Here is a 12,722-nt window from a genome sequence, read left to right as displayed (position 1 = left end):
TTCCCTTCCCCATAAACAGCCAGAATGCATTATTCGTTGTTGCCTATACAGAGCCCATACTTTTCTGCTTCCATGCATGCAGTTCACTACATTTGGGGGGAAATACATGACTCCTGCCTTAATATGTCCTTTGGCATCTCAGGTTGTAAGTTCAACTCATCCCTCATGATGTTTTAAAAAAGCCCAATCTTTGATTCATTTTAATAATACCATACCTACCAACTTTAAAATTCACTAATAGTTCCATTGTATATCCCATGGACTAGTTTTACCATAACTAAGTTTTACCATAACTGTTGATGTACTTCTTAAAAATCCAAATCCAAATAGGTTAGATATATATAATGTATATACATTTTATTTAGCAGCAAGGCATATTTAGGAATGAATGGTTATATGAAGCCACTACCTTTATCCAATTTTTTAGCTCTAGATAACTTTTCTTGTGATCTCCTTTTTAGTTCCTGGACTGGAATACAAGCCAATGCTTTCTCCTGAAGAGCAAGGTTCTCATAGACCAGCACATGCTGAATGTTGGACCGAAGAACTTTTAGAATGACTGGATCAGAGGTGACCTAACAGAAAAAAAAAAAAAAAAAAAAAACCAATGAAATTAGCATTTTAACATATGCTATAAAAAGAACATGAAAAACAGGTCTGATGAGTTCACAGATTAAAAGTGCATAGATTCACTGAAATGTAATTATGCTCAAAAATCTTTACAAACTTAGACGATAACTGTTGCCTCAGTGAGTTAGGATGCTTAGATTCCCAAAAGGAGAGAACAATATCCATACTCAGAACAGTTACTTCTGACATAACCCACCTTGCAGGATGTACTGCCCCTCCTCACAGCTGCTGGCAGCAGATGCAGTACTCACAGACAGGTTAGGAGCTCTGAATCATATGTTGATATGTTAGAATCAACATCAGAAAAACTAACCTTGCAGTCATGGCAGGAAACACAGAAAATGAGTAAAAAGGTCTATCTTCAAAAGTTTGAGAGTATACTGTGCTCAAAAAAAAGACAACCAAGGATCCTGGATATTAAAAAATTTAAATACTAAAATGAAGCAAGCACAGACAGTGTCAAATAGTAGAATAAACACAGCTAAAGAATGATCAATTGGTTAGAAGTTTGAGCCAAGACATTTTCTGAGAATACTGCACGAAAAGACATGGAGGACAAACACAAAGTTCCCAACTCCAGCTTAGAGAGTAGGATAGGGCCTCTTGGGTGGCCCAAGGGGTTAAGCACAGCACTATGAAGCAATCCGCAGCTTCTGCAGCACAAGTTTGATCCCCAGCCAGGGAGCTACCCACATAACACAGCAGACCTCTCCTGACTTGCCCGCTGCTCCCCTCAGCAGTGTATTTCAGTCAATCCGCCTGTTCTGTTCACCTCTCTGTCTCTGGTGAATCCTCTCACCCCCCACACACCTCTGGCCTGTACCCAGTTCTTGTATATATAAATTAATAAATCTTTAAAAAAAAAAAAAAGAAAGTAGGATCGAGAAAAATGGAAAACTTTCTCAAAGAAATAATGGAAACAAATTTCTGAGATTTGAAGAAAGAGCTGGTATGAATGGAAAACAACAATAAACTGGGCATATATTAGTGACTTTTTGTAACACTAAAGATAAAAACAAAATCCTAAAAACTGCATTGATGTCAGACATCTTATTGAAAATAATGAAGCAAATCTTTGAAATTCTGAGGGAAAATGACTACAGGGAAAAGCTAAAGATGAAGTTCAATTAGTAAGCAGCTAGATCCTTCTTGCTTGTTTCCATTTGTAATAGGAAATTATTAAAGAGATTTAAGCAAGGCAGTAAAAAGATTAGACTTGTATTTTTAGAATATCACTCTGGTTGTAATGTGGCAAAAGCTGGTATCAGTCCCTCAATGGAAAACTACTTCAAATTTCTGACAGAACTGGTGGCATAAACTGGATTGGTAAAAGTAGTGAGAGAAAAAGCAAATGGATATGAAAAGTACTTAGGAAGTAGAATTAACAGGTCCTAGTGACTGAAATGGAGAGTCAGGAGGCAGTAAAAGTGAAAAATATATAAATTAGGAAAAATGCATGTATTTTTGATAATAAGGAACTAGGTCAACAGTTGACTAACTAGCAACAGGAGAATAACTGAGCTAAAGATTTCAAATGATGAAAAAAAAATGAACTGAAAAAATGTCCATCAAATTTAGCAGCGTGGAGGAAGTTGATGATCTTAGTAAAATGTAATAAGTTAATACAGGAAATGAGTCCTAAGAGTCTTACTTATTAAGTGGTACCCTAAGACAGACTTAGTGCACCAAAAGAACAGTCAGAGGGTCCACTGCAATGTGGGTAAAAAATACTAGAACTTCTATTTATGTAACTTTTTTTGTTCAAAAAGTGAAGCAATTAAGTTATAATACTATTTACTACACGGATTACCAGTGGTTCCCTCTCAAGCTAGAGAAGTTATCCAGAGAAGAGGAGCTAACTGTGGCATGGCTCACTTCTACTTCTACCTTCATAATGTTACAAAGGTTTACAGTTCAATGTGCCTGGTTAAGTGGATTTATAGATTGTATTAACTGTCAGCCTAGATTTAAGACGATTACGAAGAATGCTAGACATTAAGATTAATACCAATAATGTAAGCATAAATAGCAAAAAGAAAACAGTTGGGTTAACACTTCTACTTCTTAGTATGAGCCCTTCAACAGCTACATGTTAATGCCAAAAAAAAAAAAAAAATCACAATCTACTGAGATCTCATAAAGTTAGCCAATTCAGATAATGTGGGATACGCAGATATTTGTGGGTTGGCCTGTTTCTAAGAAAGGAGAAGGGGGCCTTCCCGGTGGCACAGCAGTTGAGTGCTGGGCTGCAAAGCTGCCTTCGATCCCCGGCTGCCGGGCAAGGGTCCCACATGGCATGACAGACCTCTCCTGCGGTGCCCGCTCTCCCCTCAGCAGTGTACTTCGTCAGTCTGCCTGTTCTGTTCCTGGCTCTGGCTCTGGTGAATCCTCTCACCCTCCCGCGCTTCTGAATGTACCCAGTGCTTGTATAAAATAAATAAATCTTTAAAAAAAAAAAAAAAGAAAGAAGGGTTCTTGACCATTCCCAAGTTCCCCTTCTCCCTTTCTGGTTTAGCCAGTCTGGGTGACGTACTCGAATCTGCATGTGCAGGTTTTCTGATGCCAATGGCCCAAACTTAGATGAAAACTTACTTAAAGCAAGGTTTAAATGCCATGAGAAGAATCCCTAAGAAAAGAGGAGGTTCAAGACTGGACACAGTCCATGGTGAGGAGAGAGGGATACAGGGATGGAGGAAGAATATTTATTAGGAAAGGGCACATTCCTCCATTAGCAGAAAGAATGAGTGTTAGAGATGGCTGAATAAGCCTGATGAAGACCTGTGATGAGAAATCCTGGGTATTCACAATGGGGAGGAACACGTCCTTTACCAGACTGTTATAGAAACATGAAAGAGGGAAATTTCTTCATTTTTATTTGAAAGAATTTTTATTAAAAAAAGATACTTACATTGGTATTTTTTTTAATGCAGATTTTTATTTACCAAGAAGGGTAAGAACTCATCCTGAGTATTTTTATTTTCAATTTAATACTTTTCAATCTGGAAATTACCTCATTTGTTGTGGTTTTAGTGGCATTCAAATGATCTTGAACAATGAAGTTTATTTTCTTGCCTTATTTCTTTACATATTCATTGGTACAACTAAAAAAAAACCTAAGTCATAAAAATAGAGTTTTGCTGATTGCATGGCAATTACAGCAGCTGGGTAACCATGTCCATAAAGGCAGCAGCTAATTGCTTGTGAGAGTAAAAGTTATTTGGAGTACGAATGGAAGTTTAAATTGTCAAATCTGTTTTAGAGTAAAAACATTTTTCTCTTCACTAATAATACTTTGGTTTCAATTATTTGGCTTCTAATATGAGATATATTTAAGACTCTTAATAATAAAGGACAAAGTATACATTTTATTATATTTCAATGTAAGCAGTGGAAGCTGGACTAGCAAAATCACTTCTTTAGTAAAGGACCAAGGCTTCCCAAACGTATAGTTTCTTTCTACCTTCATATAACCCTTTGCTTGAGTTATTTTAAAATTTAAAACCTGTTTTTTTTTTTTAATTGTATTATTTTTATTGCTGTAATGATGGCTTACATCATCTGGGGACACAAGTTTACATCTTCTCAGGTTTATGTTGCCACACCAGGCCCACCACCAAAACACCCATAATCTTCCACCACAGTACACTGGCCCCCTTCTCAGCTCTGCTCCCCTCTAAGAGCATCAATTCTATAGATTTTTAAGATTTGTTTTGAATTTTTGTAGAACCTGTTTTTAAATACAAAAGTTTTGTTTGAGACATTTTTTAATGATAGGTTTAATGAACTTGTGGCTTCACTAAGCTTATTTATTATAAAAAATTCATTTATTGCTTACAAAAGTAATATATGTTGCAAAATACTTCAGGAGATATTTAAATGGTATAAATACTATGAAATCATCTACAATTTTACTACTCAGAGGAAATTATGGCTAAAATATCTGTGTATGTCTTTCCAGACCTTGTGAAATGAATGTGTATTTTTATAAGAAAAAAATGACATATTATACACATATACACAATACATTGTTTTAGAATTCGCAGTTTACTTTCTTTCCACATACTACTACTTGTCATGTCAAAATAAACCTCATCATTATTGACAGATGCTAAAAATGCCAATATAAGGATGTGTCATGACTTAAGTAATTCCCTATTGAAGGGTACCTAGGTATATTATATAAGAACCGGGGTACAGGCCAGAGGGGTGTGTGTGTGGGGGGGAAGGATTCACCAGAGACCGCATGGGGAACAGAACAGGCAGACTGACTGAAATACACTGCTGAGGGGAGCAGCAGGCGAGACAGGAGAGGTCTGTGAGTCAGCTCCCTGGCAGGAGATCGAACTCGTGCTGCAAAGGCTGCAAATAGTTTCATAGGTTGTGTCTTAACCCCCTGTGCCACCAGGGAGACCCTATTTTACTTTTTTTTAAAGATTTATTTATTTATACATACAAGAACTGGGGTCATTAGGAAAATACAAACTAAAGTCACAATGAAACACTACTTAATAGCCACTAAAACAGTTATAATAAAAAAGATAATAACAAATGTCAGTGTTGGCAAGGATATTTAGAAACTGAAACCTTCATACATAGTTGCTAAGAATGTAAAATGGTACAACTTTGGAAAACAGTTTGGCAATTTCTTAAAACATTGAATATAGGGCCTCCCCGGTGGCACAGTGGTTGAACGCTGGGTTGCGAACCTGCCCACAGCCTCTGCAGTGCCGGTTCAATTCCCGGCTGCTCCCCGGCCACCGGAGGAGGGTCCCACATGATGCGCGGACCTCTCCTGCTGCCCGCTGCTCCCCTCAGCAGTGTACTTTGGTCCTTCTGCCTGCTCTGCTTCCCGCTCTGGCTCTGGTGAATTCTCTCACCCTCCCGCACTTCTGACTGTACCCAGTGCTTGTATAAAATAAAATAAATAAATAAATCTTTAAAAAAAAAAAAAAAAACACTGAATATAAACTTGTTACAAAACCCAGTTGTCCCAACCCTAGACATCTACCCAAGAAACATGAAATCCTATGTCCACACAAAGCCTTGTAGTGGCACTATTCACAATAGACAAAGACTGGAAATAACCCAAATGTCCATCAAGGATTAAGCAACAAAAAGGAACAAAATATTGAAACATCTTACAATATGAATAATCTTCAAAACATGCAAAGTAGGGCTTTCCTGGTGGTACAGGGGTTAAAGAAAGCGCTATCAAGCTACTGCCAGCAACTGCAGCATGAGTTTGATTCCCATGTGGGCCAGGGAGCTGACCCACATGGTGCAGCAGACCTCTCCTGTCTCACCTGCTGCTCCCCTCAGCAGTGTATTTCAGTAGATCTGCCTGTTCTGCTCCCTATTCTGTCTTTGGTGAATTCTCTTTCACACCCCCTGCCCCGCACCTCTGGCCTACACCCCAGTTCTTGTATGCAGAAATAAATTTAAAAAAAAAATATATTCTAACATTATAATTAGAAAATTCAAAAGAAAAGGTGCTAAAGACCAAGAAAAAAGTAAAATGCACTGTCTGTATCTGCATCAACCCTAACTGCAAAACTGATGAAGACCTCAGACATTCCAAGGTGGAATATACATGCTAAAGAGAGGGACACAAAAGATGCCACTGGGTGCATTTTGGATTTATTTTATATTTCAGCTCTTTATGATTGTTGTGGAAGGTACATATTAATACAGAAGTATTTAAGTTATGAGTACAAAGACAGTTTACTGGATTATGAACTCAACATTTTACTACTGGTAAGAAGTACAATCAAAAAAGAGTGGAGATAATCCTCCACACAAAAAAAATTGAAAATCACTCAGTAAGAATTATATAAAAAGCCTTATATAAAAAGATAATACCTGTTTTCTTCCCCTGCCAGGGTCATTCACCTTTATCCTTTATTTTATAAAGACAAACTTAGGGCCTTCCCAGCCCACAAAAAAGAATCACCGCCAGTCATTTCACTAGTAGGAAGGTGAGGTGTAAGACTCTGTAATTATTCGGGTGAAGATTAAGGCTAGATTTAATAATTGATCTCTAAAAAGTACTGTTTGTGGAGAATGACAAGATGTCTTAACAAAATTAAATTAAAAGAATATGACTTTAAGTGAGTTACTGGTAAAATTATTATAGAAATATCAAGTAAGTTTTCCTAACAGTGAAAATTCAGGAGAATACACAAAGAACTTTAACAAAAAGAAATCCTGTAAACAGGATAATTTCCTATCAAATGAGATCATTAGGTATATCAAGAATGTGTACATCAGATATTTGATTTCAGTGCTTCAGAAGTATATGTCTGTGTAGGCTAATAACTAAACTATACTAATTTGCTAGAACCACTATCAGTAAATTAATGCATTGTCATTTACCTTAAACCTAAAAAGCTGACTTTTTTATTGAATGGAGGCACTAATAATGGTTAATTTGTTGCAATTAATAATCCCAATGGTGAATAGCAGTAGGTAAACTTTAGATCAGAACTGTTAAAGCATTAGAGGAAATTGAATCTACCATACCCCTGTCCCGGAAATGAATTACTGTGTTTTAGGTTAAAGACAGTCTAATTTATATAACTGATTTAGGTACTACTGCCACTTTATAAATGATAAACAAAACTTAAGTAGATTCAGAAACAGTAAGTTTAAATTAAGGTAACACTGCTTTACAACACTGTATGTGACCCAGAAATATAGGATTCTACCTCTTTAGGCATCTATAATTGCAACACACCCACCACCAGATAAGTAAAAGATAGTCATTTTCCATACATTTGTTACAAATTTGATAATTTTTTAAAAGAGCTGAGGAATTTTGGATACAAGAACCAAGAATAAATTCAGGAATAAACCATAACAAATTCAAAGCTTTTGTAATTTCAATAGTTTGAAAGGAAAAGTTAAGGAAGGTTTAATTCCAACATTACCATTGGAGCAGATGATGGATTTGATGGCCGCCCTCCACTGTCCCCTGCATGCTGAGTTAACCCATTGGGATTTGAAGACTGCGGTGCAGGAAGCTGGGTAGTTGATGCAGGCTGCTGAGATAACTCTACTTTATGGTTCTTATTTGAACCATCCAATCTGCTACTTCTCTCTATGGCAATCAGGTCACGAATTTTTTGCAACTGCTCCACTGAAGCTTTTTTAGGAAAGATAAGATGTGTTTCTCCCTGAAATGCATAAAATTAAGAACAGTTTAAAAATTTACTTTATAGTGACAGCTAGCCATATATACAAGTCCTGAGGTGTGACATCCAAAGTCAGTCAGAAAATTTCAGTATAATTTAAGTAAATTAGTCTTATCAAAACATGGTCTTTTTTCCTGAAATTTCCTGATTTCATTTGTATCAACCACTATTTTCAAATCTCAGTCTGGATTATCACCAGGCACTGATGTGACCAACCTTAAGGTTTACTTGATATGGAGTGGTTTTCTGGAATGTAAGCCTTTCATTGTTAAAACCAGGATAATTTCAGGTAAACTGTGACTACTGGTCACCCTACCTGGTGCTCAAATATTATTTAAATGAAAGAAAATCTGATCTCACTGAATCTGTGACATTCAATAATGAGAAATCAGTACTTTCCAGTTACTATTTTCTCAATTTTCCTGTCATTTGACTTGAAAAATCTCCATTTCCTTGAACAAACTGAACAATGTTATCAATTTTCCCCTTCTACAGTTTCAAATTCTCTATGTTGAGGTATCTGTTAATAACTAAAAACAGATGATATAACTTATCTCCAGTCTGACTTCTCCTTTTGAGTCAGACTCATATTCAACTGCTTATTGCCATCTCTACTAGAATATTTTAGAGCATATCAGTTAGAACTATCCAAAAAATAGGTAGTGATTTCTCCTCTGACCTTGTAAGATTTCTCAATCTCAATTAATGATACTCCCAACTACTTAGTTGTTCAAAGCAAAATCTGTAAGTCATCCTTTCCCTTAATACCCCACATACAATGTATCTGCAAGTTATGTAGATTCTTTCAAAAAGAAATCCTGGGTCCCTTTACTTCTCCCCTATCTCCACAGCTATTGGTTTTTAATTCAACAAATATTTACTGAGTGCTGAAATGTACTAGCACTATTCCAGGAGCTAGCAACACAGGAAACAAATCAGACAAAAAGCCCTGTCCTCATGAATCTTACAAGAACCACAACTGTTTCTCATTGAGACTAACATAATAAGCTTAAAAAAAAAAAAAGATTTATTTATTTATTTATACAATCACTGGGTGCAGTCAGAAGCACGGGAGGGTGAGAGAATTCACCAGAGCCAGAGCGGGGAATAGAACAGGCAGTCTGACGAAATACACTGCTGAGAGGAGCAGTGGGCGCGGCAGGAGAGGTCTGCCACGCCATGTGGGACCCTTGCCTGCGGCCGGGTATCGAACCGGTGCTGTAGAGGCTGCGTAAAGCTTCGCAGCCCAGTGCTCAACTGCTGTGCCACCAGGGGAGGCCCCATAATAAGCTTTTTAACTGTTTTTTTTTTTTTCCTTCATCCCTTGTTCCTTGCCAGAAGAGCCATGATATTTTCTTTACAACAGCTAATCTTTAAATATCCTTCAGGCCTCCCCTGGTGGTGCAGGTGGTTGAATGCCGTGCTATGAAGCTGTTCGCAGCCTCTGCAGCGCCAGTTTGATCCCCGCCGGCAAGGGTCCCACATGGCACGGCAGACCTCTCCTACCAAGCCCACTTCTCCCCTCAGCAGTGTATTTCATCAGTCTGCCTGTTCTGTTCCCTGCTCTATCTCTGGTGAATCCTCTTACCCTCCTGCGCATCTGGCCTGTACCCTGGTTCTTGTATAAATAAATAATTAAAAAAAAAAAATCCTTCCCTGCTTTAAACCTTCCAATGGCTTCCCTTCTTACTTACAATAAAGTCCAAGTCCTCACCACAGTTCTCAAAATCCCAGGCCTTGACCTCTGCCTGCTTCTGTAACTATTCTCTATGTCAAAGCTACTCCTGCTAGAATGCTTCCGCCTCAGGCACCTGAACTGTTTCTTGTCACTCACATCCCAGGCTCAAATGTTATCTCCTCAGAGGCCTTCCCTGACTACTCACTCTTATTATATCACTGGGTCTTATTTCCTTCTTTGCACTCATCTTTGTTTTCATGTCTGTGTCTAACCTATTAGAATGCAAACTCCATGTGAGATGGAGCCTTTGTCTATCTTGTTCACTACTGTATCCTCATGGACAAGAACAGAATCTGAAGAGGTAGCAAAGAAAATGCATCCTGTAACAACTCAGTATATCTCTGACAATTTCTAGACAGTTCTGACTGAGAGTCTGACAATTTCTCTTGATAATTCTGAGTCTCCAAAACCTGCTTTGACGTCTTTCAATAGTCCATAGACTACAAGTGGTTAAGCATATATAAAGAAAATTCACAATCTTGGTAACTCTATTTATTGTTATAAAATTAAACAATGCTACAAAATTCTAGAAGATGGAAATGTTTTTCTTTTGATCTAAACACAAAACACACTGCAATCATTCTCATGCCACAGAAGAAAACTCCCATGTATGTTAACTATGCAGCTTTTCTGTGTTTACTTCAAGCTTTCCTCATTTTGTACTGAAGACAGGCAGTTAGATCCTATTAGTATGCATATGTGCTTACAAATCAGGTTTTTGCTGAAAGTATATGATGAAATAAAATTTGGTCTTGCGGTGTGTGTCTGAGCTCCCTAATCCAAAGGGCTAAGACTTGTAAGATTTTTTCCCATGGGAGAGTTGCTATATTTTACTGTACTTTCAAAGTATATTTATTGATACTTCAAAAATATCTAAGAGGTGAAGAAGAACTTGTGACATGGATTTCTGAAATGAGACTAATTAATAAGAAATAGTATTGTACTTAAACAATTATTCATTAACACTATAATGAACGCTATGTATATAAATTGGGGAGAAAAAAGTACATACCTCTTCAAAGCCCATTTCAAATAAACATTCAACAGCTCCTCTGACAGGCAACAGTCTAGTAGAAAAAGCTGTGTTTCCAATTCGGATAGATCTGTATTTTTCATCATTAGGATTTCTGATTGTAAAAAAAAAAAGTCTGATTATATATAACAGTTCATAGTCTTCACAATATTTTTGATTTTCTTGTCACATTTTATACTGACTATAACTCTATAAGTGATATACATCCCAAATTTACAGAAAGAGGAAGCACAGCACAGAAAAGGGACTTTATTTTGTGATTCTTACCTCAGTGTACATTTACTATGATCTTACCATTTAACTTTACCATTGTTAATATCAATGCTGCTACAAGGGAAATTCAAGTGACATTTTAATTCTATGCCACTAAAATAAACTTTTTGAATATTTAGGTTACTAAGTAAAAAAATCGTATAAACTGGCAGCAGTTTTGTCTGTTTTGCTCTGATGGACCTCAATCATCAAGAAAGGTACCAGCATAGGGGTCTCCCTGGTGGTGCAAAGGATTAAGATGCAGCACTATGAAGCTACCTGCAGCCACTGCAGCACCAGTTCGATCCCTGGCCACATGGCACAGCAGACCTCTCCTGCTCGCTTCAGCAGTTTATTTCAGTCAATCCACCTGTTCTGCTCCCCACTTTGTCTCTGGTGAATCCTCTCACCCCTGCACCTCTGGCCTGAACCCCAGCTCTTGTATGTACAAATAATCTTTTTAAAAAGATGGTACCAACATAATATTTGTGAAATAAATAAAACTAAGTAGTTACATAAAAGTACATCATAATTCCTCAAAGATTTTATGCCTGACAAACATGAGCCTAGATCTATCACTTGATTCTCTTTCTTTTCTAGACCAATGATTAAACAGTTTTTATATTAAGTTCCACCTCAGCTTAAGATACATTTTTGTCGCAGCTAGTATGGTAATAAAATAAAATGAAGATGTGAATTTTTTCAGATCATTATGATTTGAGTAGTATACATGGGATGAGACAAGCACATGTAAACAATATGTTTTGAGATTTTTAATAACCTTGATAAATCAGAAAGGGGATTTATAAATAAATAAATAAAATTTATTTATTTTCAGAAAGAAAATATAAGGTTAAGGTAATCTCAAAAACCCTTCAGAACATAATCTAGGATAATATTTAGATTTCATATCTCTGATAACCACTCCACATAAATGATAGTGGGCTCCATTAGCACACCATTGTGAGAAGAATTCTGAGGCTGTGTCAACGGTCCATAGTAAGGAGTGCTGAGACCACCTGCCTTGGGTATGGAATGGAGGGGTAGGGAAAGGGTAGCAGCCATCTTTGTCCCTAATAATATATGCTCTCTAGATATTGTGATATAAAAACATAAGGAAGGAAAAGATTTTTAATTGTAGAAATTTCAACAAATTTCACATTTGTTTTCTATCAAGGAACTACCTGTTGCCAAACTGTTACAAATACCACATTCATCTTTTTCAAATCTCTTTACCTTAATTTCAAAAATTATACAAGTTTATCCAGAATATTCAAAGATAAAAGCTCTAAAATAGTGTTTCTCAAAGTCCACAGATTGGTGATCTACAAACTCTTTGTTATCTACTCATGTGAAATTCAGAAATTGAGTTTTCAGTTTTTTTAGTAATTTGATATGGTTATGGAATTTTCATTATATTTTACAAAAGGACTGGAAATTAAAAACAAAAACATTATTTTTCACCACAGATCAACTGAGAATCATGTAGTTACAATCACAAAGAAAATACATTATTCTGACCAAATTACATTAGGGTTTCTCAACCTTGGCACCACTGACATTTGGGTTTTGGATATAGGGTGCTGCCCTGAGGGGAGCAAAATGTCAAGCACGTCTAACTTCCATGTCACACTGTATCCTCAGTGTGCCTTCACTTCTTACCAGTTTCTTACAAAAAACATAAAGCTATAAAATACTCGGCAATCACCAAAGCCAGTTATAGATAAATAATGCATGACACTAAACACATTTTACAGGGTGATGATGAATATTACAGTGTCACAAGGATGGTATATCCTACTGATCTAACACTGCTTAAACTGTTTTAATCAATTTTTCCCCAATGGCTTCTAGATTTCTTATATGTTCAAAGCCTTTC

General features: G+C 36.7%; 1 protein-coding gene across 2 annotated transcripts in view; it reads right to left on the bottom strand.

Annotated features, from left to right (window-relative positions):
* The window catches only part of NGLY1 (N-glycanase 1), a gene marked incomplete at both ends in the record, with an annotated part of 40,913 nt that overhangs the window by 25,191 nt on the left and 3,000 nt on the right, over positions 1 to 12,722 (bottom strand). For both annotated transcript variants that reach the window (XM_084248102.1, XM_084248103.1), the window contains 3 exons: positions 410 to 575; positions 7,557 to 7,802; positions 10,571 to 10,685. In XM_084248102.1, the coding sequence (XP_084104228.1) occupies positions 410 to 575; positions 7,557 to 7,802; positions 10,571 to 10,685 (527 nt within the window). The remainder of the gene's footprint in view (positions 1 to 409; positions 576 to 7,556; positions 7,803 to 10,570; positions 10,686 to 12,722) is intronic.

The sequence above is a fragment of the Talpa europaea genome (genome assembly GCF_964194135.1).
Source record: "Talpa europaea genome assembly, chromosome: 11".
NCBI lineage: Eukaryota > Metazoa > Chordata > Mammalia > Eulipotyphla > Talpidae > Talpa > Talpa europaea.
This window is presented reverse-complemented; position numbering and strand designations above follow the sequence as displayed.